Here is a 27,588-nt window from a genome sequence, read left to right as displayed (position 1 = left end):
ATGGCCCATGGCTTGATGCTCGGTAAAAGCTCTTTTTTTTTAAAAAAAGGCGACTTTAACGCTGCCTTTTCACGGTCCCGACGCAAAAGGAGGAGTTCCACTCCCCCCCCCCACTCGCCTGCTCTTTTGTTCCTGTTTGCATAGCCGTTAGCATGTGCATGGCTAACGCGCCTCCGTTGTCTTGCATGGCTCCTTGAGGGAGAATCTTCGCGGCAGACTCCGAAGGGGGCTCTTTTGTGATGCGAAGCAGGGCTGCGCCGGCTTGGCAGCCACTTGCGGAATGACGGCTCAGCGTGCCAAACGAAAAACACAACATCTGCGGGGCGATTCAGCCTGCAAGGCGCTGCTAATGCCCAAAAATGGCCTCGGAAATGGGCCAGCGATTTGCGCCCTCTTTGGGTAGGCTAGTAGCAAACGGCCAAGACTTGAAACCCCCGCTCCCCCCCCCCCGCTCCGGGGAGGAAGGGAGGTGCAGAATCTGGTTTGAGAAAAGACATAGCTAGATAGGGAAAAACACAGGGGCCATTTATGCCTTGGATTTGCCACTTTCTAATATGCACATTTCCCCCATCTGAATTCTCAAAACTCTGCATGGGGGTTTATTTTTTGAGTTCTGAGAATTCGGATGGGGGAAATGTGCATCTACAGAGCAGCAAATCCAAGGCAAAACCTCCCATGTATAAATGGCCAGGACGACTGCAGGACAATGACATGCAGAAGCAAAATGTTTCCCATGTTTAAGCAACCCAGGCAAATCCAGGACAATGACATGCAGAAGCAAAATGTTGCAGGACAATGACATGCAGAAGCAAAATTTTTCCCATGTTTAAGCAACCCAGGCAAATCCATAGTGTGCACATCCTTTTTTTTTTTAAAAAAAATGTCCTGTGTTGGGACTTAAAGCTACCCCAGGAAGGACTTCTTAGAAAATTGGGAACAGGGATGAAGACTTATACCTCTCTTTCTTAGAGCCAGACCTTCAGTCCTTATCACCCTCCCTCTTTGGCTATTTTTAAAAGCCAGTGTGCCCCTGGAACTATGGTTGCCAGCTCTGGACTGGGAAATTCCCGGGGATTTAGGGGAAGAGTCTGGGAAGGGTGGGGTTTGGGGACGGGAGGGACTTCAACAGGCTTGAATTCCATAGAGCCCACCTTCCCACCAGCCAATTCCAAGGGAATTGATCTCTCTACTCTGGAGATCAGTTGAAATTCCAGGAGATCTCCAGGCGCCACCTGGAGTCCTAATTTGCAGAACTCCAGCACCCTGCATAATTTGGCCCAATCGCTAGGGTTGCCAGCCTCCAGGTAGTAGCTGGAGATCTCCTGCTATTACAACTAATCCCCAGCTGATAGAGATCTGTTCTCCTGGAGAAAATGGCCTCTTTGCCAATTGGACTCTATGGCACTGAAGTCCCTCCCCAAACCCCACCCTCCTTAGGCTCTGCCCCCAAAACTCCTGCAGGTGGTGGAGAGGGACCTGGCAACCCTGCTTATCACTATGTGTGCATGGCCAAGTATGGTGATACTGACTTAAGCAAGATGCAGGGTAGCTGCAGTACTTCACATGGGAGTTCTTTTGTATGCTTGGAGTGGTCTTTTATTGGGATGTTAGAGACAGTGTGATGCGGTAGCTAAAAAGGCAAATGCAATCTTGGGCTGTATCAACAGAAGTATAGTGTCCAGATCACTTTACTCTGCTCTGGTTAGACCTCACCTAGAGTATTGTGTTCAGTTTTGGGCACTACAATTTAAGAAAGACGTAGACAAGCTGGAACGTGTCCAGAGGAGGGCAACAAAGATGATGAGGGGTCTGGAGTCCAAGTCCCATGAGGAACAGTTGAAGGAGCTGGGTATGTTTAGCCTGAAGAGGAGAAGACTGAGAGGTGATACGATAACCATCTTCAAGTATTTGAAGGGCTGTCATATAGAGGAAGGTGCTGAGTTGTTTTCTGTTGCTCCAGAAGGTCGGACCAGAACCAACGGGTTGAAATTAAATCAAAGGAGTTTCCGTCTAGACATTAGGAAGAATTTTCTAACAGGTAGAGTGGTTCCTCAGTAGAACAGGCTTCCTCGGGAGGTGGTAAGCTGCCCTTCCCTGGAGGTTTTTAAGCAGATGCTAGATGGTCATCTGTCAGCAATGCAGATTCTATGACCGTAGGCAGATCCTGAGAGGGAGGGCGCCTTGGCCATTTGAGCATGGAATAGGGGTCACTGGGTGTGTGTGTGTGTGTGGGGGGGTAGTTTGGAATTTCCTGCATTGAGCAGGGGATTGGACTGGATGACCCTGGTGGTCCCTTCCAACTTTATGATTCTACAATAGCTACTCAGATAAGGCCAATCCAACCTTCCAGCTATTTCTTGTGTTGTGTCTCTGAGAACCACTAGTTCAGCCATAGTGCATTCAAATCACTGTTTCCCAAGCAGAACCAACCTCATATGCAATATTTATGTAATCAACAACTTTAAAAGAGTTAAACACAATCATTGGCTACTTTCATCCCAGTCCCAGTAAGTCCACATGTAAAAAGGCTGATTCTTGGCAAATGGATGGGAAAGGCAGCCGAAACATGTTCATGAAATCTGGTTCACTGTGTTTGTCCACCATAAGGTGTCTGAACCGAATCAGTGTGTAATAGGAAAAGAGTTATTGTTCGAATCCAGGCTTGGCTGCATTTAAAGTTTAAGTGATCACATATTCTTTAGTGTTAAGTGTCTGGCTCTTTAAACCATGTGAAACCTCTGTGAATGGAGAATGAGGCTATCAGTGGCGATGAGTCACAATGGTTACTAGTCACGATGGATATCTACTCCCACTAGTACCAGAGTCAGTATGCCATCTTATATCAGTTGCTGGGAAGTGTGAGCAGGAGGATGCTGTTGCGGTCATCCTACTCGTGGGCTTCCTAGAGGCAGCAGGCTGGCCACTGCAAAGAGAATGCTGTACTTTATTTATTCCTTAAATCTTATATCCCTCCCTCCCTGCCATACAGCATGATCATATAAGTACAATAAAAAAGACCATAAAATAACACTAAAACAGTTCCAATAGCATAAAACCAGCCCCATAAACATAAATTAACCTCGACACTAAATATGTTGAGCTAACTATATCAGATATATACTTGGTGATGGGACTTTATGTGCAACTTCCCTCTATGGCCATATTCACTAAATGCATCATATCTCCCCTTACTTATTGCTGTTCCATGTATTTCAGCTTATTTATGTATTTGTGTCCATCTGGCAAGATACTTACCTTCCCCCTCCCCTTCACTTTCTCCTACCAGAGAATCCTCTCACCAGAATTTTGGAACTTTCAGCACAATGCCAACGCAAGGGACATCTGGTATGAAAACATTATCGTCATTGACAATAATTACTATAAACGTTGGAAGTGATAAATATACTGAAAGGAAATTCATGCAAAATTAAGTACAGCTTCAACAGCTTATCCCGCTTGAAGTTTCCCTGTTAAATCTATGGGTTGTTTTCAGTACAATTAATTGTAGTGGCTTGTAAGAAACGGCATATACAAGACCAAACATTTGCGTTCATTAATCTAGAACGCATTCTTCCAGCTCTGTGAAAGCCCTATCAGGTAGGTTGTAAATCAAAGGCTCCTTTTTTTGGTTTGGTTTGTGTTGTCTTTTCTCCCCAAGGAGGTTGTTTGCTTCTGGTAGACAAAAATGCTCCCCGTGACAGGAGGTGAGGCCACAGTTCCCAAAAAAGAACCATGAGTTATCTTCAATTGTATCTTCCTCCTCATCACAGATGTTTTTCGAGGAGAGGGAGGTTGAAGCCTTTGTTGTAGAGTCAGAATTGTCCACAGAGGAGACTTTATGTGTAGTCTTGCATGTAAATTTACCGTCTAGCCAATTACACACTTGGCTGTTGTCATAATCCCTCTTGTCACATAAAAATGTCTTGTATTCCAAGTCCCTAAGTTGTTCTTCGAGTTGTGTATCCAGTTGGATTCATTTATCCAAAGTCATTATCATTCACACTCACTAAAGCAGGTTAGATTTCCTACTACGTAACTCATGACGCATTAAAAGATAGGTTGAAATTTTACTATAAAAAACTGATGGAAGCGTTCTGGTAACTAATTCATGTTTGTTTATTCCATTTTTCTGCCCTCCTTCCTCCAAAGAATTCTGCATAGTATATAAGGGTGTTCCATCCCATTTACAAAACCAACAATTCAATGACATTTCCTTTGCAATTTTTCTGTAAAGCAGAATGTATAATACAGATCAGTTGCCCTGTGATTGCCTCCACATAGTGGTGATACTCACATTATGCAATTGTGGCTGTGCATGCAAAGACATTTGCAGCAGCAGTGGCGCATCCACACTGGAGGATTCTATGTACTTTCCTTGCCACTTCTCCCCCACTGCTCTGCCATGAGAAGGGTTTGTTGCTAGCTTAAAAAAAAAAGCCAGTAGTTGCTACATTGCAATATAATAACTATCAATTAAAATCAAACTTGCAAAAAGCCTTCTGGTGGTTGGGGGAGATGGCAGCTGTGAAGGGAAGATAGTAGCAAAATGATGCCTGTGTGGGCAGGAGGATCAAAAATCAGGGTCTTCCCATTCCTGCAGTGTGCAAAGCCACTTGGACTGGAGTCTTTCAGGAAAGTGTACCAAAGCATTGGGAAACAGAAAAGCAAGGGAAACCCTGTAAAGTGGCTGAATGGAGGACAATGGTGCCTTTCCCACAATGATGGTATTGCGATGCACCTCTTGCAATGTGCCTCTATTGCTGCTGCGGTTCCTGCTGAAGCACGGTGGCAATGGAGCTTTCGCACAGCGTTCCTTACTCTGGGGTTACCACATCCACGAAATCCCCATTGTTTGATGACAGCTCAAATTCAAGAACGTTCCTTGCATCACCAGAGGAACCCATTCTGATTGGTTGGCCCAAAAGGAGATCTGGAGAAATGTCCCCTGTTGGTTAGCTTCACTGCATTGGCTTCTCTGGCGGGCTGTCATTGCATGTCAAAATGGCGTGTTATTACTGCAGAAGGCAATCTCCACAAAAGAAACCTTGTACACCATTCAGAAATATGCATTAACTTTTAGAGCAGGGGTGGGGATCGTCAGGCCCGGGGGCCATTTAAGGCCCGCAACATCATTTGGTCTGGCCCTTTGTGGGTCCTAGCAGATCTCTAGCTCAGAAGGATCTAAGACTGGTGATCCGCCCCCTCCCGCGGACAGGAATAGTCTCTATTCGAGGCGGATGTGAGTTTGTTTTACTGAGAAAAGGAATCTTTCCCCCCCTTTCAGAAGAGTCATTAGCTATGGAGCTACTAGGACCGCTCAAGAAACTGTATTAACCCTTTCCCACTTGGGCTGTGGAGAAATGTATTCTTTCTATACTACAAGAGGGCTGGGGACGGAAGTGGTGACAATGGAGGAGTTAAAGGGGGCAGGGCCAGAATGTATGTGGGGGGCGAGTTCTTAGCCAGTGTGTCCTCAGTTCATCCCTACAGGCGGAGGTAGCAGGAGCCGCCTGTAGAATATGACCCTGACCATTCAGAGCAGGAGTAACTCCGGCGTGTGGCGCTTGGGGCTTGGTTGGCTAATTTTTAAGTTGATCATTTTGTATGGCCCGCGAATGATGTTATAAATATCCAAATGGCCCTTGGCAGAAAAAAAGGTTCCCCACCCCTGGTTTAAAGAATAAATGTGACCTAAATGATTAAACAAAGGCAAATATTAGCATAGTTATAATTATAGGTTGATATTAAGTAAGCTTTTTTAAAAACAGGAATAGGAATTGCCACAGCAGATGGTGGCAAAAATGTGGGGGGACACCTTTTTACATTTCATATGAAAGGCTAGAGTGATTCAGTTGTGCCCCAGGAGGAAATATCTAATCAGAGGTGGTTTGAAAAAACACAGGGGAATTGCAGAAAGGAAGCGGGGGAGGGGGGCAATAAAAGTGTATGAAACCTTTACAATAATCTGTTGTGGTTCAGATCTGAAAAATGAGCAAAAAGCTCATTTGAAAACAGCTGACATCAAGAAAAAACCCCAGCATGGAGCAAAACAACCATGTAGAAGCAACCTGTGTAGGATTGCTTTTGTTGTTGGAGGGCTTTCAAGAATGTGACTTCTCTGTTTACAGAATGCTTACAACTGATGTTCCTAATATGAATTTTTTACCCCTATGTTTGTTTGCAGGAAGTGAATATCTCCCCCCTCCACCTTTTGCAGTTTCAGATCATGGAGATCAGCCAGTGCAGAGAATCTGGAAGTAAGATGGACCCTGTTCCTGTAAATGTTCTGGGTGTGGTCCATCTTGGGTTTGTGTTTGTGTCATGCAATCTGTAGTATGGCCACTTTCTGGGGAAGAAGAACTAAAGACTTTGGTAAAGAGAAATCATGAAAAGCAAGGCATGAAAGAATGAATTCAAACATAGCTCAGACAAGACAGACATATTGTATTCCTTCACTGGCTTTATTCCCAATCTATAGCCTGTTTTGAACAGGACTATATGTATCTGCTGTCAAGTCACATCTGACATATGGTGACCCCAGCAGGGGGATTTCAAAGCAAGCGAGAAGCGGAGGTGGTTTGTCATTGCTTTTCTCTGCAAAGTCTTGTTTGCTGGTCTCCCATCCAAGTACCAGCCTTGCGTAGCTTCTGAGATCTGATAGGTTTGAGCTGGCCATACCATTCCACATTCCAAGCAGGACTATACACTCCCTGAAACAACAGGTACAGTTTGGGGGTCCTTTTGAATGTGTCATTGGATTGATTTTCAAATGAACCATTCTCTTCCCCTTTTTCTGTTTTAAGCTCTTCCCATATTGTGGCGATTTCAAAAGATGTTATAGTGCTCCTAGTATGTTTTTGTATGCTGGGAATATCACATTCTATCTCGTGCTGCTGCTTATGTCAGTTTTTGCTCCCTTAAATGTTTTCGATCAGCTTATTTGAATTCTTTTGAAACCATTTTACAATACTTTGTTGGCGGCTGCTAGAGCATTTATCTGCTTTTAATGTTGTGGTTTAATTATTTAAATTTCACTGTATGAATTGCTTTTGCAAGCAGCTGATTGGTTTTGGTAGAAAGGTGGGATATAAATTTCTTAAAGAAACAGAAGCCAGATGTTGTGGTAAGATGTAGTCCTAGAAGGTACAGTAAGCACTGTAGTAGTGTTAAACCTTTCACACCGTGCAGCAGTGGAAAGGAATGAGTGCCACTGATAATGGCTTGTTGTGATGGGTTTCCATTCTTCAGCTAATGGGACAGAATGGTGTAGGAGTAACTTTCTTCCTTCTGTTGCCATGGGAACAGACACTGCCTTCCCAGTAAAATCTCTTGGGGAGTGGGAAGGTGCACACATCTCTGAAGTTCAAGGAAAGATAATGGGATGACTTACAAGTAGGCAAACCTGAAGGATTCCTAGGACTACATGTAGATGTAGAATCCTAGAATCATAGAGTTGGAAGGGGCCATATAGGCCATCTAGTCCAACCCCCTGCTCAATGCAGGATCAGCCTAGAGCATCCCCGACAAGTGCTTGTCCAGCCTCTGCTTAAAGACTGCCAGTGAGGGGGAGCTCACCACCTCCCTAGGTAGCTGATTCCACTGTCAACAGCTCTTACTATTAAAAAAAAAAAAACCTAATATCCAGCCGGTACCTTTCCTCCCACAATTTACACCTACGTGTGGAATGGGTGAACAGCTGCCTATTTGGGTCTTGGGTGCTAGTCTTTTTGTGGGGGCAGAGAGGATGGGCTGGAACTGGCAGGTGGCTATGAAAAAGAAGGAGGAAGACCACAGTTGGGCTGAGCAAGCCATAGAGCATGAAGAGTGGATGTCACAAGGTCGGTCTGTTTAAACAAAGCTCCACTTTGGAGCTAGTTCACTTGATTAAACTTGGTGTGGCGATAGCATCGATTGAACACGTTAGCTGCTCTCCAATGTATGAGACAGGTTCTCCGCATTGGTGATGCTGTGGCCATTTCCCAAACCGTCTCCATCTAGAGCACTGGTTCCCAACCAGGGGTCCATGGACCCCCAGGGGTCCGCGAGAACTAAATTAAGGTCCGTGAAACAAAGTTATAAACCCATAATAAATTAATATTTTCAATTAAAAGTTCTCTATTATAAAATATATATATTCAAATATTATTCTAAGTTTAATGTTTAACTAACAGTTATGATTAAAGTTTATTTTCAAATTCTTGGAATTTTTATTTTGAACCTTGGGGTCCCTGCACCGAACAAAAAAGTCCTAGTGGTCCCTGGTCAAAAAAGGTTGGGAACCACTGATCTAGAGCTATTGGGCTTGGCTGCAGAGGGAGATGTAGGGTAGCAAAGCCCTCTCTGCTGCCCTGGCTCGGACAATCTGCCCCTGGCTCTTCCCCTGGCAGCTGTGGCCATTCCATTTAATCAAAATATAACCATTCATGTAGGAATTGGTACCTGGCACTACTGATTTTCCCCTCCCTATCTTTTCTTCATTTTGTATCCTTTCTCTAAGATTGTAAGGCGCAATGGCAGAGAATCTATCCACTCTGCTCCCAGCACAGGGCTCAGGCCTATTTTAAGAGCACATTGAATAGCAGCAGTCTGCCTGAGTTGGTTGTACTTTTAGTGGAATGGCTGAAGGATTATATACCATGTGATCACAGAGTGACTGAAATTAGGTTGCACAATGGTAGCAGGGATGTCGAGTGACCCACAGATTGCACAGACATGTCCAGAATCAGTTCACCAGGAGAGTAGCTCATCCTATGTAATGCCCAACACATTTTCATCATGCAAAGTGGAAGTAAGCCAGCGTGGTGTAGTGGTTAAGAGCGGCAGACTCTAATCTGGAGAACCGGGTTCGATTCCCCACTCCTCCACATGAAGCCTGCTGAGTGACCTTGGGCTAATCAACAGTTCACTCCGAACTCTCTCAGCCCCACCAACCTCACAAGGTGTCTGTTGTGGGGAGAGGATGGGAAGGCAATTGTAAGCCACTTTGAGACTCCTTAAAGGTAGAAAAAAAGCAGGATATAAAACCCAACTCTTCTTCTTCTTCTACTAGTGTGATTTGGCCCTTGTTGTAGGGTTCAGAGTAGAGTTATGTGCTCCTTTGTATGCTTATCCTCTTTCTCACCTGTCCTTTTCCACAGCATTCCTACTATTTCAGAAGGTGAAGCCCAGGAAGCTTTACGTGAATATGCCTCAGGTAAATGCTGCTACAGCAGCGACCCTGCCAAAGAGATGGTGTTCAAAGATCTACAGGCACTCAATGCTTATCGCGTAAGTAGTTCATTCTCCTCTCACCCCCTAAGTTACTATGCACTGGCTAGCTACATTTAACGGCAATGAATGAGTTGTCTCTCAGTGCTGGCTTTTTTAGTCTGATGTGTCATGACGGAGGCTAAAAGGGGAGTTGTAAAATGAGAATGCCATGGTGGAAGTCCTAGGGCTGTTATGGTCGGGGGTTCTTGAGCCTATGGCAAACTGTTTGTTTTCCCAAGGGAGGAGAAGGCATGAGAAACAGGAAAGTGGCTCAGCCTGAGAGCCCTTGTTTGGCACACCTGCCAAAGAGAGGGTGATGGACGAGCATCATAACACTCTGATGCTGTGTGCCAGGAAGACCCTTGTGGCATTGCAAAAGGAGAGCCCACGCGAGGGAGACATCTGGCTCTTGTTTGGGAGGGGTGAGTTTTTACCTCAGCAGGCAGAAAGGTTAAAAGGTGAGCCCTTCCTTTGTTTGAGAAGAGAAGAGGGGGAGCAAAGTGAGAAACTTGAGAGTTGTGATGTGCTATGAGAAGAGAGCAGAGATGGAAAGGTCAGTTCTGCTCTAATATGTGGAAACCCATCCTTGATGCTGGGATGGAGGGGGGAAATGTGGTTGTTCCATCTGAAGGTAACTGTGTGTGTGTTAAGTGCTGTCAAATCGTTTCCGACTCATGGCAACCCTATGAATCAATGTCCTCCAAAGTGTCCTTAATAGCCTTGCTCAGATCTTGCTAATTGAAGGTGGTGGCTTCCTTTATAGAGCCAATCCATCTCTTGTTGGGTCTTCCTCTTTTCCTGCTGCCTTCAACTTTTCCTAGCATGATTGTCTTTTCCAGTGACTCTTGTCTTCTCATAATATGTCCAAAGTACGACAGCCTCAGTTTAGTCATTTTAGCTTCTAGGGTCAGTTCAGGCTTGATTTGATCTAAAACCCACTGATTTGTGTGTTTTTTTGGCGGTCAAGGGTATCTGCAACTCTCCCCTCTAACACCACATTTCATTTCTGAAGGTAACTAGCATGATGCAATTATGTTAGACACAGGGTTTTTACGTTTATTTCCTTAGATTTTTATCTCTTACTATGGGGGCTATTTCCCATCTGTGCTCCAGTTTAATCTCTTGTAATACAGCTTCTTAAACATAAAGAACATAAAGCAGAGTATGCCAGGAAATCTCACCCACATGCTAAGACCATTCTACACTCTAAAGCAGTGTTCCCCAAACCCCGGGCCGCGGACCGGTGCCAGTCCGTGGATCAATCGGCACTGGGCCGCCCGAGGAACTTCAAATCATTTCACTGTGGCGGGCGGTCGAGGCGCAGAGCATTGCGCCCTCCCAAGCCCGCCCATTGTGTGACAATAGCAAATGAAAATTCGCTATTGTTACACTGATGCTTCTCCTGGCCAATCAGGGAGCGGGTCCTCCCGCTTCCTGATTGGCCGAAAGGCAAACCTCACGCCATTGGCCGAGGCATCTCTGTATTAAAAGGGGCACGCTGGCATCTCTGCATTGAAAGGGGGAATGCTGGCATCTCTGCATTGAAAGGGGCGCGATGATCTCTGTATTGAAAGGGAATGCTGGCATCTCTGCATTGAAAGGGGGGAACGCTGGCATCTCTGCATTGAAAGGGGGGAACGCTGGCATCTCTGTATTGAAAGGGGAACGCTGGCATCTCTGTATTGAAAGGGGAACGCTGGCATCTCTGTATTGAAAGGGGAACGCTGGCATCTCTGTATTGAAAGGGGAACGCTGGCATCTCTGTATTGAAAGGGGAACGCTGGCATCTCTGTATTGAAAGGGGAACGCTGGCATCTCTGTATTGAAAGGGGAACGCTGGCATCTCTGTATTGAAAGGGGAACGCTGGCATCTCTGTATTGAAAGGGGAACGCTGGCATCTCTGTATTGAAAGGGGAACGCTGGCATCTCTGTATTGAAAGGGGGCACAGTCATCTTTTGTGATTTATATATATATTTCACAGTTGTCATTGTCTCCTATTACCCCCAGATGGAACCATCTCGTTGCAAAGAAACAAGCTCAGGGTTCTCATTGATTTGGCATTCTAGTGAGTTAAATAAAATAAATCACTTTATATTCATTTTTTGGTGTAGCTGTATTTTATTTTGAAGGCATGTTTAAATACAATTAAATTAAAATTATTAAATCAAAACAAGCGGGCCACGGAAAAATTATCAAACATTTACCGGTCCGTGGCGATAAAAAGGTTGGGGAGCACTGCTCTAAAGGACACACAGTCACAGGGGGAGTTAAGGCAGTAGGAAGCTCTGCCCTTTGCACGTGCTTAGAGTTCCCCGAGACACTGGCTTACTGAGAGGCTGGGTTTTATAACTTGGAGTGTTGGCAGGAGAAAACACCCTTTTGACACGCAATCAAACATTCAACATGCATGTGAGAACACACAGACCCAGGGTGGGAATGTGACAATTACCGCTAAGAGAAGGGACTTACTTGCTTCCTGCTCCTTCTGTGGACCAAAATATCTCCCTCATGTTACTTCTGGGGTTGTGGACACCCCCCCCCCACCGGAACAGCATGAGGAGGGCAGTTAGAGGTCTGCAGTGACATGGAGGTATCATTGACAATCATTCCCCTTCTGTTCATGGAAATGCTTCACTGGGTCCAAGCTTAGGGCAAACCTTAAGTAAGCATAGCGCAAACCTTAAGTAAGCTTCTACCTCTCACTATGGGCCTCCTGCTGATCTACAATAGAAGCCTATTTGCTGATTGCACAGGCTTGTGGTAAAGACCCCTGAGATAATGTCAACCACTGTGGAAATGCTAACTTTAATACTTGCAGATTTTGTTCACTGTACTCTTCTTGGCTTCTTTCTGTTCTTCTTTTGCTCTTGCTCTGCTCGTTTTTGGTTCTGATTTTTCCTCCCACGTACCACACTAAATTGGGGTGGGGGGAGGGAGGGAAACAACACTCCCATTAGGGCCCATGTATTGTTCAGCCCAATCTGGCAACCTGAAATGTACTGAGGTCTTCATGTTCAAAACCGAATCCCCAGGCATGTGTAGGTCCTGTTCAGATTGGGGCTGTGAGGCAGAGAGACTTAAGCTTTCCTCCTCCCAACCGGAAATGACTTGGGGAGCTGCCGTTTGGCCCACTGGAGAACCTTGCATGTAGCACATCAGTACACAAAAGTTTCCCCAATAGGGCAAAGAGGTTTGAAAACAGGAAGATTGCCAGCCATCACTGCTTTGTGTGGGTGGATCACAGGATCCAACATTATGAATTTATTTTTCAGTAGTTTAAATCATTTGTATAATAGCACAAATATTGCACATCAAATATTTGTCTATTGCTAAAACTGTCTTTTAGTTTTGAATTATTACATGTGGTATACTTTATGTTTTTTTGACATTAACTTTGTGTTCCATCTATCCTGTGGCATGATCAACTACTCTTCACTTCATGAGAAGTGAGATAGTGCAATAGAGATTTTTTTTTTTGCCAGCACTTTCATAGGGCAAAAACGCATGGTTGCTGTATCCTCCTTTAATCCCTGTTTCAGCCAGGATTCAGCCTGGATCGAACGCATGCGTTTCGCCTAATGTGCGTTCGATCCTGGCTAAAACAGGGATTAAAGGAGAATAAAACGACCGTGCATAGACTCCCTGAAATGTTCCTGAATTTACTGCTGTTTTCTTTCCTAGTATCGCTTGGAGACCTTCACTGAATCTAGGTCTTTTGAATGGAAAACTAAACCTTCTACAGGTAACAGCTACTTAGGCTACATAAGAATTTGTACTTTTTAATGTAAATTGCTGCTGAGACATTTGTCTGGGAATAATTTCTCCAGAACACCAAGCTCCAGTTATTCCATTCTCAAGTAGTAAATTTGGCCAGAAATGGACAGGCACAGAGAAAGTGTTATGGAGTTCCAGCTGAACATTTTGCATGTATTGATCACTAAGCACTGAATGCTAGTATAACATCAACCAGAATCTTTATGGAACTCATACTCCATTTTCAACCCTGGGTTATATAGTCCAGGGTTTATCTAGTCTGGAGTTGAGAATAAGTTGGCTATTCTGACAAACACTGCAGTGAACGAAGTTCTTCTCAAGATGTTTTTTTTAAAATGACCACCCTTCAGCATTCACCCAGTAGTGAAGATTGGATGACATATGTGAAATAGATAATATTTCCGTTTTAAACAGCTGTCAGGGAAAATTAAACATGCTGCTAATACGACATGGGCAGCCCATTCCTGAAGGGGGCCCAAAGCTCCTTAGTAGCTGGTGTAGGTGCCACCTTATCACTGAATAAGGTGGCCTCTATGCTGGCGCAGAGGCAAACATGCCAGCATCTGGGTGCCAGAAAGTGTTCTCAAGGCATTCCCGGGGGTGGAGCTGCTGGGCCTTTACGCAGCCTCCACAGCCCTTTGGCCCTGGAAACGCCCCCTTGAATGGCTTTGGGACTACACCACCTTTTTTGGTGGTGAAGCCCTGCTTTGTGCTATGTGCAGAGAGTTTAATATCTGTTGCCATTTGATGACGATTCTTAGACCAGCAAGATGATAGCATGACATAAGTGCAGGTATCTGAAAATAGCCCAACACAACTTTTTTTTCTGCTACAGGGAAAATTGAAGGTCCCTGTGTGGATACCACATTTGTCTTACCTTGGAATGTTCCAGTGGCTGTTCCTAAGATGTTTGAAAACAACACCAAAGAAATCATGATGGCTAACACATCTTTAGTCAAGGTATAGAGTGAATGTATGCATAAAGACCAAAGCAGACAAGATACTGGCAGAACTTTGATAGGTTCTAACTGGCTAATTAAAAAAAAAAAAAAGAAACTGCTGTGATAATGTCTTGTGAAGAGAAGATGGCTCTGGAAGAAAAAGTCAGGCACATTTTTTGCCTGCCTTCTCCTCTCCCCCCTGCACCCCAACCAGTGCTGTTTAATAGCATGGACAGGTCAGTTTTGATGGATGAAACTGTATATGTGGGAGGGAGGCTAACCCCTTCTGCCCCTGTGCCCCAATCCCATTCTTAATCAGGTTGCTGCAGAACAGTGGTCTTATTTGTAACACTGCCGGTAAGATGCAGAAGTACAGCCATTGTTTTAGCCTGAACAAGGATAAGAACATAAGAGGAGCCCTGCTGGATGAGACCAGTGGTCCATCTAGTACAGCATCCTGTTTCACACACTGGCCAACCAATTTCTCTGGAAGTCTAACAATAGGGCATAGAGGCTGAGGCTTTTTATCCTTAAAAAAAATATTTCTTTCAGAAAAACAAGGGAAAAAAACAAAAAAGAGGGAAAACTCAAAATCCAGCAACTAAATAAAGTTAAGAGGTTATAATAATTGCATAGGGACTTATTTTTAGATATTTTGACACCTTTTATAGAAACTATAAAAACTATAGAAGCTATATGTGTATCTACTGCACATATACTTTTTATTTTGGTATCTACTGCATATATCCTTTTACTTTTCTTTGACTTTATTTGAGAGAAAAAAGTTTCCAAATCTGTTTTGTGAATTTCCCCCCCATTTAGTATACAATTCAGAATAAAATTTATAAAACTGTGAATTATTTCAGTAGAGGCGGTGTATATTGCATTCTTCTCATCTTTGATTAAAGGAATATGGTTATTATTCTTTGCTGTCTTAAACAATATGCTAAAATTTTACCTGGTCTCTCATCACTTTCCCAATACGACTGGCTCAGACAAGTTAAAGTATATTCTGCTGTCGCTGATAGTACATTATTTAATTCATATTTAACTTTTTGCAGTTCTCAATAAAAATATGGTGTGGGAGATACAGCAAATTGACTTAATAGATATTTCAGTTTATCTTTCAAAGTTGCTTCTTTCATTTTTCAAAGCTTCTTCATATGAGAAGCATATGCAGTGATTCTTCCTCCAATAGAAACTTTACAAGCATCCTATTCAATAGCACGAGTACTAGCTTTTCCTTGATTAATATTAAAATACTGTGATAATTCAGCCATCATCTGATTTTTAAAAGTCACATCATTAAGAAGAGAAACATTAAAATGCCATCGAACAGGCGGTCTAACCCAGTCTGGAAACCAAAGGACTAATGATAGTCACATGTAAAATTTGTGGCTGAAACATTAATGAAACATGTCTGGAGAGTCCATGTTTCTGGACCATACATATTAATCATAACAATAATAGAACCAGCGACCATTTGGATCTGTAATTACTTGCTGAACCTGAAAAGAAACACTTGTGTATCAATACAGCAACACCTTTAGGTAGATTAGATGTATCTGTAACATACCTCACCAACCCAATCCTTACACAAGTTTTTACGCTTAATGAAATCCCTCAGGCCCTTAACATTCCATGACAGCACATTGAACATAACATTGGAAAATAATATATCTGATCCAGTGCCCAGTTCCTCAGTCATAGAAAAGTTACAAAGTATCATATAGAAGACTTTACTATACATTATTTATCAAAAAAGGTTTTTAAAAGTAATATGATGCAAAAGTTACCAAGGCAACCAAAGATAAAAAGGAAAAACATGTCTAAACTAACCAAGGCAAGCAAAAATTAGAAAAGAAATATCTAAACAAACCCAACAAAACTTCCTTTTGAGAGGGAAGGATGCCTTCAGGTGGTTGAGATGCAGGAGCAAGGTCACACCTGCGTACATAGTGGTTGAAAGGTTGAACTAGGCCTGAGAGGATAAAGCCACACACTATGAAACTCAATAGGAAACCTTGAGCCAGTCCTTCTCAAGTCAGCCTAAAGTAACCCATGAGGTTGTGAGGATAAATGGAATGGGGTACAGGATTTTTATGTCCTAATTTTTGCCTTGTGGTTTGGGGGACCATTCAATGATGATATGTACTTGGGAGACAGTTGTTGATTAAAAGTTAATAACTCTTTCATAACTCTCTTGTTCTCTTCTGCTTTCAAGGAATGCTTAGTGTGCATGGCTTCAGGTAAAAAACTCTGCAAACAATGTGATGGAAGTACTAAGGTAAGCAGTCTCCTCCCCCTTTGATTTAGATCTATAAGGTGAACAGTCCTATGTACTGTAGAATTTATTCTTGAGGAAGTTAATCAGATAAAGAAATAAAGACAGATCTTGAGGATGGGAAAAAAGGTTTCCTGTGATATCTTTTTCTTTGCATGGTAGCCCATTCCAATAATTGTTTTGATCCAAAGAAACACACTAGAAAGTCAATACTTATTGACCTTAATGGTACTTCATTTCTAATGTTTATATTCTCTTTTTTCTTCTATAATTGGGAACTCCAGTTAGAATGATATGATGTGCTGAGCTGTGTGTGTGTGTAAAGTCCCATCAAGTTGCAGCCAACTTACGGTGACCCAGTAGGGTTTTCAAGCCAAGAGACAAATGAACATGGTTTGCCATTGCCTTCCTCTTCATAGTGACTTTGGTATTCCTTGGTGGTCCCCCACCCAAGTAGTAACCAGGGCCGACCCTGCTTAGCTTCTGAGATCTGACAAGATCAGGCTAGCCTGGGCCATCCAGGTCAGGGCTGAGCTATACCCTTATATATTTGAACTCATAGGTTAATGGATCTTAATATAAGATATCACACACTCTTTCCATTTAGTAATACTAAAAGATCAAGGAAAGTCTTACTTGTAGTGCTTATGACCAACTGAACACATCTCTGATCAGTGGTCTATTCCTCTTGGTCTTGTTTACTAAGCCTTCTTTTAATGGCTGGGGACTTAGAACCCCTTCCAACTAACAAAAGCAAGCAACAACCCAGCTCCCAGTAGCCAGTGGAAAGAAGCGTAAGAGTCTGGAGTAGTAGCCTGAATACACTGTGTCAGGCTTCTGCACAACAGGGTCAGACGCCCCCATTCCTGCCTTTCTCCTTCTCTGTGCATCAGTGGGTAGAGAATGTCCTGATCTGAGCACTCCTGTTGCTCAACTTTTCTCTCTGCCATGGGGCTCTTCCATTCACCCTGCAAGGAATGGCCCTCTATTTTGGCAACAAATCTCAGTTTCCTCTGCTGTCCCCCCTCCCCATCCAGTGATGGCCCCCACTGGGTACAGTATATCTTGGAGTCATTTTTCCTTGTCTGTAGAAGGTAGGTACTTGGGCAATTTCATGGAAAAGCAGGGTAGGAGGATGAGGGAAAGGGGTGGGGAATCCAACTCCAGCAACCATTCCTGATTCTCTAATTTGGATTACCTTCAAATTATCCAGCCAGATGTAGAATGGCTGCAGCTGACTCCTGGAAAACTGAGCAGAATCAATGAACACGCAAAGTGCAGGTGAACAGTACCGTTCTTGGTTTGAGTAAGCAGTTTGATGGATCCAGAAGGCCACCTGGACTGTATTCTGCAGCTGGTGCAGGAGTCAGTAAACACCATCTTTTGTGTTTGTGGTGGATATACCTGGGTTTTTTACAAGCAGAGCTAGATGTGTTCCCAAGGCCTGAAGAGACTACAAGTAGCTTGGAAAGCATGTTGGGGCTTCAGTGCAAGGCTACTGTCTACAAATACCTTCATGACAAAAGTGCTTTCTCTGGATGGCCTTCCTTCATGCAGACACTTTTCACTAAGGCACCCACTGCAGCCCTGTATTGTGTTCCTCCACATGAACTTTCCTAGATGGTAGCTGTCCTGGTTATCATTGCCTCTGCAAGGCAGGTGAAAGGAGTGTATTGCCCTGTCAGGAAGAGGAAGACCTTTGCATTTATCATGCAAGTCAGCAGTGCATTATCTAGTTTACAGATAATAATCCCACTCAGTTTTTTTGGTCCCAACCTTTGTATTCAAAGGAGCAGTGGTGTCTTGAATTTGTCCATCCGACATCATGAACATCCACCAGGAGAGCAGAGGAGTCCAAACGATCACAGCCACTCTTTGTTTCCTATGAACATGAGATCTAAGCTCTTGGGATTCACCATCAAGAATGCATAGCTGTGTCTTGCATTTGAGTTGTTTCAGCGCCAGCCAGTATCACAGCCCTGTAACTCATAGGGGAGCCTGTTACTTCATCCCTCCGACCCGTGTTGAAGTCTTGCAAAATAGAGTGTTGGTCTGCCTTCATGAGGGGTTAATCGAGAAAAAGAATAGTCAGATCCAACCCTGCGTATTAATTTTTTCCCATTTAAAATTGAATCCCAATAGGAACCATGCCGCTGGTGTAAAGGAAAAGGACTGTTCGCTGGTGGCACATGCAGCCAATGTTCTGGAACTGGATCAGATGCTACCCCGTAAGACAATGTACAAAGAAATATCAGCTGTGCAGTCATTTCTGTTTTTCGGGCAGATTTAAATGCTGCATGAATTAGGCTGGGATCTCCTGAATGATCTGAGGCTGGCTTCTCACACTACATATTGTGCCCATGGATAGATAGTGGAGTACAGGTTATATTTATTTATATATTTATTAGATTGTTATCCCGCCCTTTCCTGACCAAGGTCAGGCTCCGGGCGGCTCACAACCAGAACAACAAGATCAGCGATATGACAATAAAATACAATACAGCATAATAATACGATAACACTGTAATTAAAACGTGTTGTATGATCCTAAAAAATTAACAGACTAAAATCAGGAAAGTCCTTTTATGCTAGTACTGGTGGCGGAACAACCAGGTATGAAAAGTGGAAATAGGCAGGAATAAGGATGGGGCAGGGGAGGCCAGCTAAGATGGAGCCGACGGTGCCCTCATACGTAGGCCTTGTGGAACATCTCTGTCTTGCAGGCCCTGCGGAACTGAGCGAAGTCCCACAGGGCCTGGGTTTCATTTGATTGTTCCACCAGGCCAGAGCCAGAGCTGAAAAAGCTCTGACCCTAGTTGAGGACAGCTGAATACTTTTCGGGCGAGGGGCCACTAGTAAGTTGTCACTAGATGAGCGTAACACTTTTTGAGGGGTGTATCGGGAGAGGTGATCCCGTGGGCAGAATTTGCATTAATATAAAAAATAAGACTTAATAGAAAATAATAACTATTCTTTTTCTATTGAAAGATCCTTCATGAGTAGCTTGGCAGCTTTCCTCAAGTCCCGTCCCCCCCGCTTCTTGGAGGGGCAGTAAAATAGATTCAACAGCGGGTTCAACAGATCCCTGCTGCAGGTTCAGGAACCTTAAGCAAAAAAACAATTTAAATCTCTGGTCAACTTAGCTTAAACCATTCATGAGGACCTACTGTTCTAGTGTCTCAAGGAGCGGATGATGGATGTGTAGGAAGTAAAGCGCCAGTCAAAATTAAATGTGTCATAATGTTCTTACATCAAAGTAATGCCATCTGGGACCAACCCTGGTAGTTAAGTGGCTTTTTCTTAAAGTATGAACCTGGAAATTAGAAAACCTTACAGAGCAGGCAAAGAAGAAAACTATATAGGGATTGGGGTTTTTTTGGGCCTAATGATAGAGAAATTATTTTAAAATGTGTATACTAAAGTAAGCTTTAATTCCTACAAAAAGGAGGACAGTGGGTTTTATGCCAAGTAATGGCTGGATTTATATCCATAGGGATATTGGGTTTCATACTGATACATCTCCATGGAAAATTGCCTTGTTTTGCCATTCTTCACAGGTGTCAAGCTTGTTCTGGACAGGGAACGGTAAACTGCGATGATTGTGATGGACAAGGACGTTTGCTGACGTACAACGCACTGGTGGTGAAATGGCAAGTCCCATTAGAAAAAACATAATGGGGGAGGAAAAGGCTACTCCTGGACATAAGAAAAGTGATGGTCTCATAGGCTGGGTCAGTAGTGAGTACAGTGGCCTGGGTCAGCATAACAACCAAAGGGACCGTGGGTTTTTAGAGCTAAGAAAGGGAGCCTGTTTTGGATTGAGATCAGCCACCAGTCAGGTTGATTGTACAAGACCACTTGGCTGCTTTATCACATGACAAACAGTATCACCACTGATGGTTATCTCAGAATGTGGCTCTCCAGCATATATTCTTACAGCATGGAGTAGTGGTTAAAAGTGGTGGTTGGAGTGGTTGACTCTAATCTGGACAACCAGATTTGATTCCCCACTCCCCCACATGAACGGCGGACACTAATCTGGTGAACTGGGTTGGTTTCCCCACTCCTACACATGAAGCCAGCTGGGTGACTTTGGGCTAGACACAGCTCTCTTAGAACTCTCTCAGCCCCACATAACTCACAGGGTGTCTGTCGTAAGGGAAGGTGATTGTAAGCCGGTTTGATTCTTCCTTAAGTGGCAGAGAAATTCGGCATATAAAAACCAACTCTTCTTCTTCCTCCTCTTCCTCCGCCTAAATAGCAGACATGCCTCTAGCTCAACTTGGATCACTGCTGCAAAACATTTTCCCTTGTGCCCTTTTCCAATCCTCAAAATGGTTCTTGCCAAGTTGCTATTTGCCCCTTTGGGTCAAACAAAAGAATCTTCCAGCATTTTGCATAGCTTGGCCCTTAAATCTATGAAAACATTAGAATTTCTGACATTAGATTCCTCAGAAATTGTACCAGTTTTGGTGTCTTCATAATTTATAGTCATCCCCAGGTACAATTTGGGCCTCTCATGTGACTGTGTATTGGGGCCTGGGAAGAGGGTGGCCCAAGGTTGGAACTGAACGATAAAAAGGTTACCAGAGTTAAAAAGGTTATTGGAGTTAATGCAATCCTGTGATCCAAAAACAGTTAGAAAGCAAGCCCCAGTTTGAGGAAGTTACTGATTTGCCACAAAAATAAGACAAACAAGTGGTAATTATATGTCTTTTACCTTCCTAGGGAAAATAACATTTTTGACTATGTGGCGCATCAAAGAAATGACTTTCCTGCTGAACTATTCAAAGCAGTTACTGGACAGAAGTTATTTGTTGATGAACAGGATATGGTAATGAAATATTACAAACAAAAGCAGAATAGCCAGAAGGGCGGGATTAAAAAGCAGCCAACTTGCATAATGACAAAGATATTTTCCTCCAAATAACCAGAATACTTGAGGACTTCTGAACATGGCCTAGTGCAATTTGTCTCCTCCCCAGCTCTTTCTTTTCAGGGAAAACATAGGGACTGAAAAAGTCATGATGGCACACATGAATGGAAAGTCATGATGGCACACATGAATGTACTCTCCCATTGACATTTCACAAGTCCCATCCTTCCTTTGTAACAAAAAGCGTAAAAAACAGAGCCCATATGTTCGGCCAAAAATTATGGGGGTTCCCACTTAAAATCCCTTTTTTGAAAGCTGCCTTGAGCTTTTTGGAGATTGGCTAGGGTAAAAATAGAATAACATATAATAGTGGAAATGTCGACTGATAACACCATTGTACATTCTGGCCAAGCATGCAGGCATAAAATGCGGTTGATGGATCATCTTAATTTTTGCTCCAGGGTGAAACAGAGTGATCCGATAGCATATGCCATGTCAGACTCAGAGAGGTGGCTCTATAGTGAAGCCTCAACTAGAACTTAAAAATAAGTAACCAGGTCCTAGTTTCTAATAGACCTAGCCCTGTCTCTAGACAAAGAGTGGGGTACAGGACACAGTTGGGAATTCCCAATATTCACCGCAGAAAGGAAGACTGGGCTGACTCTAGCTTCTAGTTGTGGGTTACCCCCCAAATGGGAATTCCGTAAAGTAACAAGGAGAGCAGCTTCGCTTTGTAGATTCTAAGAGCGGCTGGCACATATTGACCACCCCTGGAATAAAAATTTTTTGCGACAGCACCGGATTGATGTCTCATTGCATTAATAGCCTGATTCACCTGGCTATTCCATTTTAAATTCCTCTGGAAGTTGACACCGAGGTACTTGAACGCTTTAACCTGCTCAATATTATTTCCGTTCAGCACCCAAGACCAGGTCTTACAGGACTTAGAGAACACTAGAATTTTTGATTTGTCAAAATTAATTATTAAGGAGTTTTCGTCGCAAAAGATCGCAAAAGCCTGCAAAAGGCGATTTAGGCCTACTCTAGTGCGGGATAAAAATACTGCATCATCTGCATAGAGAAGCATGGGGATAGCCTGGGCATTTAAAATAGGGGGATGACCATCAACTTTCTCCAAATAAGAGCCAAGGTCAGCTAGATACAAATTAAAAAGATGGGGAGCCAAAACGCAGCCCTGTTTGACTCCCTTGTTAAAATTTATATGGGGAGTAAGCTGGTCTGACCTATTATACCGAATTTGGCAGCTGGTAGATAAGTACAGGTTTCAAATAAGAAGTAGTAGGTGTGGATCGATTTCCATACCAGCCAATTTGCACCAAAGGCACTCTCTGGGGACTGAATCAAACGCGCTTCTCAAATCAAAAAGGCCGCATACAATTTCCCCCCTTTTGGGGGGCTATACTTACCGGCCAAGTGAAAAAGAACAGCACAGTGGTCTAGCGTGGATTTTCCCTTGGAGAAGCCTATTTGTTCCCGGCCTTATTCTTATTCCAAGACACTGAAATACTGAACAATTCTACAACTATTTTGTCAGATTGCACAGAGAAGCCATTGAAATTCATAAACATCAGCACAACTTTAACAGAAAAGAAGAGATTTTTAAGAATTAATAAGGCTTGGCTTCCTGTCCTGAAAAACGTCAGACTAACAAAGACTACAGTCCACAATAGCCATGCAGATTAGCTTTGGATTTCACACATTAACAGATCACTTCAGGGTACAATGGTTCCATATTAACATGCCACACCCTAATTAGGACATTACCTTGATACTTACAGGACAATGATTAGCACATTACCTTTGATACTTTTGCAGGACAATGACTCAGCTCAAACCCAAAACCTTCCGACTATATATATTACTCTTCTAACACACTTTAACACTGAGAGACACTGTCCTCCAGTGTTACTCCTCTGAAGATGCCTGCCACAGCTGCTGGCGAAATGTCAGGAAAGAAAATACCAAGACCACAATCACACAGCCAAGATAACCTACAAGAACCAAAGAAGATTTCATTCTAGAAACAATAATTGTCTCGAAGGGGGGCAATTTCTTGTTAATCTCTCCTTTCCACAATTATTATATTTTATTATAAATTATATTTTAGCTGCCTCAAACATATTCTCTGAACAAAATAAATGAATAACATGCTATTACGTTTCTATTCTAGCTAGTCTTTTAAAAAGCTCGAGTCAGCTTACCAAGGGCCCCTATTTTGCTCAGGTCTTCATATAAAGATTTTAAATAAACACACCTCTTCTTCCATTTTATTTGCCCTGCAGTCCTGCCCACAGAAGCCTTTCACTGTGTGTGTGTGCACGTGCACATGTTGTTAATAAGCAGTTCACCCTGAATCATGTAAGCACCGTGACAGCACAGTAACCACCCAACACTTGGCTTGTTTTGTGATTGATTTCCCAGTGGCAGCCAGGGCCAGCCCACCCTTAAACGTATGGTATGGGCTTCTGTTTCCTTCTGTATGTTCTGAATTTTTTTTTCCTCATAGGTTTACCCAGTTACAAATTTTCCTGACAGTAGCATAAATGACACCTCCAGGAATGCTGTTGAGAGACATCGAGCTCAGTTTGCTTCCACCTCACGGATACTGAGGCAGGTGAGTGCATCAGAGGTTCAGACTTAACAAAACACTCGAAAGGGAGGCGATGATTCACAGTGCTGAGTCCACAGCTATTTCTTTTCTCCTTTGAGAACAGAAACTTTTGGCACACGTGGGCATTTCTCTTCTCACAAAAGGTTGTGGTGAAATTTCTGACTGTCCTGAGGTCCATTAGTGCAACCCGGGTGTTTGATACTTTGCCCTTTTATGGATTCACTCAGACAAATATGTGAGTGCTGCTGCCCTGATGAGTTTGAAATGGAAACTGCCAAGGTTCGGTGGCTCAAGAACCGCACGTCAGTCTAATGCAAGCAAGGATATTGTGGAGGAATCCTCCCAATTAGGTCAGTGCTGATGGAAAGACCAGAGGCAGCTTCTAGATGCAAAAGGTCTGGAAGTTGACAAAAAGTGGAGAAAGAGGCCCGCGGGGATGGAAAGATATGGAGGAAGGAAACAGTGCATAGGTGCAACCCAGCAGTCAGCAGTTGTTCTTGCAAAGCCTGCAATAGAAGTCTTTAAAGCAAGCCAAAGTCATTAAGGTCCAAACAGTTAAGGGTGTGCAGCAAGGGGAAAAATATTTTTCAGATCCAGATATATTGAAGCCAAAAATATCAGTATTCCCAGGTTCCCAGGCCCCAAATACTAATATGGTGTTTGAATCCAGGTTTTTTTCTTTCGAGTTTACGATATTTTTTGGCTCTATTATTCCCTATGGGGAATATTTCCAGGGGGCTGAGGAGTATTTTTAAAGGCACTGGTACCAAAAATGCAGGAGGGCCGCTGATGCTTGTCCTTTGAATAACCCCCAAATTTCAAGTTGATTAGACCAAGGGGTCTAGTTTTATGGGCACCTGAACAAAGTGCACCCAGCTGCCTTCCATTGTTTCTCTGGAGGAAAAAAAAAACCTGTGAAAAATGTAAAACTGGACAATCTCCCTCCATAGGAAGGCTATTGCAGGCTATTGCTAGGCCCAACCAATGTAAAACCTGAGATTGTAAAACAGTAAAATGCAAGAATCTTAAACTATAAAATGCAAAAATTTCAATGTAAACCATGAGAATCCACCCCAAACCTGAAAACCCAACAAAAGCCAACACCAGCAAAGAACAAACTTTTAAAAAATAACAAAAGCACTTGAAACTGACAGAATCTTACCTTAAGCAGCCTCACAAGCCAATACCAAGCCCTGGGAGCTACAACACTGGGGAAGGGTAGGAGAGAGGGAGGAAAAAACATTCTTGGGAGCCTGCAAGCACTGGCTCCCTATGTTTTCGGTCAATCCCAAATATTTCCAGGAGTTATGGGGACCCATTTTTTGGTCTCCTGAAAAATCCCAGGTATATTTGGGAGAACTGAATATGTTCGTGTATGTATTTGGCTGGGTTGTATCCGAGCACGCATTCCTACAAACTGTTAGTGAATGTGGAGAATTGGGAAGAGGCATCCTGTGTTGGGTGCCAGGATAGAGCCACCTGCAAACACAGGAAACGATAAAGACAAGATTGTTGCTTCAAGCCTTCTTTTTCCAGGCAATTTAGAAATGTATCAAGGTCACAGTGACCCCACCCCACCCCCCATTTAACTACAGCAATACATGAAGTGTACTTAAGGAGCTAACTCCTGATGAGATAACACAGTTACCTAGGGAGTTGGTGAGCTCCCCATCACTAGCAGTCTTTAAGCAGAGGCTGGACAAGCACTTGTCAGGGATGTTCTAGGTTGATCCTGCATTTAGCAGGGGATTGGACTAGATGGCCTGAATGGCCCCTTCCAACTCTGATTCTATGATTTTAGAAAGAGTTTCTATGATTTTAGAAAGTAGTTTACCCCCACTCCAAAAAAATCTAGGATGCACCAATGGAAAACAAGAGAAATGAATATGCACAAAGAATGACTTATTCTGGGAAGAATTCTTATCAGGGCTCAAGCACGCCTAATCGGTTCATGCTGCAAGAGCCCTAACACATGGTTAATGTGAAATGGCAAGGCTGGGATGAAATTTTAAGCTATCTTGATAAGCAGTGAGCATAGAGACCCCTTGTGTGATCTGAGAATAATGGTGACTTGTATGAGATACTGGCATATAGACAACTATGGGTCTAAAACTTCAGGTGAAGATAAAAATTTGTGCTGCCCCATAGGCAGTTTCATGGGACTGCAACGCAGGCCCTGGGTTGTTCCCACAAATGCTTGTTTCTCAAATTAGAAAAACAATAATTATTCCTGCATTAATAGTTTTAATTTAAGTCTTTACAAGCTCTTATCAGGTTCTCAATGTCCTTTGAGGGCCAGCATGGTGCAGTGGTTTGGAGCAGTGGACTCTAATCTGGAGAACCGGGTTTGATTCCCCACTCCTCCACATGAAGCCTACTGGGTGACCTTGGGCTAGTTACAGATCTTAGAGCTCTCTCAGCCCCCTATTTCACAAGGTGTTTGTTATGGGGAGGAGAAGGCAAGGCAATTGTAAGCTGGTTTGATTCTTCCTTAAGTGGTAGAGAAAATCGGCATATCAAACAAACTCTTCTTTTAAAAAGTTATGTGTCATGCCTTTGGCAAAGGAGAACAAGCTCATACATGGAATCCTCCAGAATGTGAGAATAGTCAATGCTGGGAGGAAGTCTCTTTCTATAAAAGGCTGTCTCATTGTAATAACCACATCTCACCATGCCATCTCATAGCCAATGCATTGTAATAAAACCTGCTAAAAAGCCATACCATTACGAGGCATATCCAGGTGGAATTTGTTCCAGGTGAACATATCGTGCAGTCAAGCTGAGGGTGGCAAGCTTCCATCAACTCCCATTCTTGCTATTGTCAAAGCAAGCTGTTTGTTTGGAGTAGAGATGGGAAGGCATCCTTGGCTGACATTTGGGAGGTTTCTTCACCAGCCTTGTTGGGTTTCTCTGATGCGGTCTTTGTATTATCGAAAAAAACAAACCTGTTGTTACAGCTTTGAGCCAGTCGCAAGAATGGATTGGAAGAAACTCGGCTGTGCATAAGGCAGCCACATGACTGTACACTAGAAAATGGAGGGTGGGTCAGTATTCTTCTAACAACTTGGGTTAAACCAGCATGATGAGAGCCATCGTGGTGTAGTGGTTAAGAGCGATGGTTTGGAGTGGTGGACTCTGATCTGGAGAACCGGGTTTGATTCCCCACTCCTCCACATGAGCGGCAGAGGCTAATCTGGTGAACTGGATTTGTTTCCCCACTCCTACACATGAAGCCAGCTGGGTGACCTTGGGCCAGTCACACTCTCTCAGCCCCACCTACCTCACAGGATGTCTGTTGTGGGGAGTGGAAGGGAAGGTGATTGTAAGCTGGTTTGAGTCTTCCTTAAGTGGTGGAGAAAGTCAGCATATAAAAATCAATTGTTCTTATTCTTCTAAACCAGTGGTTCCCAAATTTTTCTGGCCACTGCCCCCTTGGTTTCACAAAGTCAACCCCACCGCCCTCTACCCTATCCAACAACACAGTTGAAGGGGCCCACCTCTAGCGCCCCCCTGCTGCCCCCTTGCCTCTTAGTGCCCCCCTAGGTAATCCCACCGCCCCCCAGGGGGTGATGTTACCCACTTTGGGAACCATGTTCTAAACCATGATACTTGGCAAAGGTGTCCCCCATTCCAAATAATATCTTCCATGTTACATCCTGAAAATATCTTTGCTCTTTGTCTTTTTACAGAGGCAAACAATTGAGCATATACCTCTTACCAGAGTGGAATACGGATGGCATTCGAAGTCCTGCTCTTTTTACGTTTATGGAAATGAACGCAAGGTGCATACCAAAGATTATCCCAAAACGTGTTGCTGCATCATCATATGA

General features: G+C 43.4%; 1 protein-coding gene across 1 annotated transcript; it reads left to right on the top strand.

The window, feature by feature from the left end:
- The first annotated feature begins 280 nt into the window (after positions 1–280).
- On the top strand, positions 281–27,588 carry LOC130475087 (protein SSUH2 homolog). Its single transcript, XM_056846816.1, has 12 exons — positions 281–399; positions 3,287–3,345; positions 6,185–6,257; positions 9,138–9,267; positions 12,933–12,993; positions 13,861–13,985; positions 16,191–16,253; positions 18,393–18,478; positions 19,808–19,900; positions 20,979–21,084; positions 23,654–23,761; positions 27,448–27,588. Exons 1-12 carry the CDS (start codon positions 281–283, stop codon positions 27,586–27,588), a joined length of 1,164 nt encoding a protein of 387 aa, XP_056702794.1.

Source organism: Euleptes europaea, chromosome 1, assembly GCF_029931775.1.
Source record: "Euleptes europaea isolate rEulEur1 chromosome 1, rEulEur1.hap1, whole genome shotgun sequence".
Lineage (NCBI taxonomy): Eukaryota > Metazoa > Chordata > Lepidosauria > Squamata > Sphaerodactylidae > Euleptes > Euleptes europaea.
This window is presented reverse-complemented; position numbering and strand designations above follow the sequence as displayed.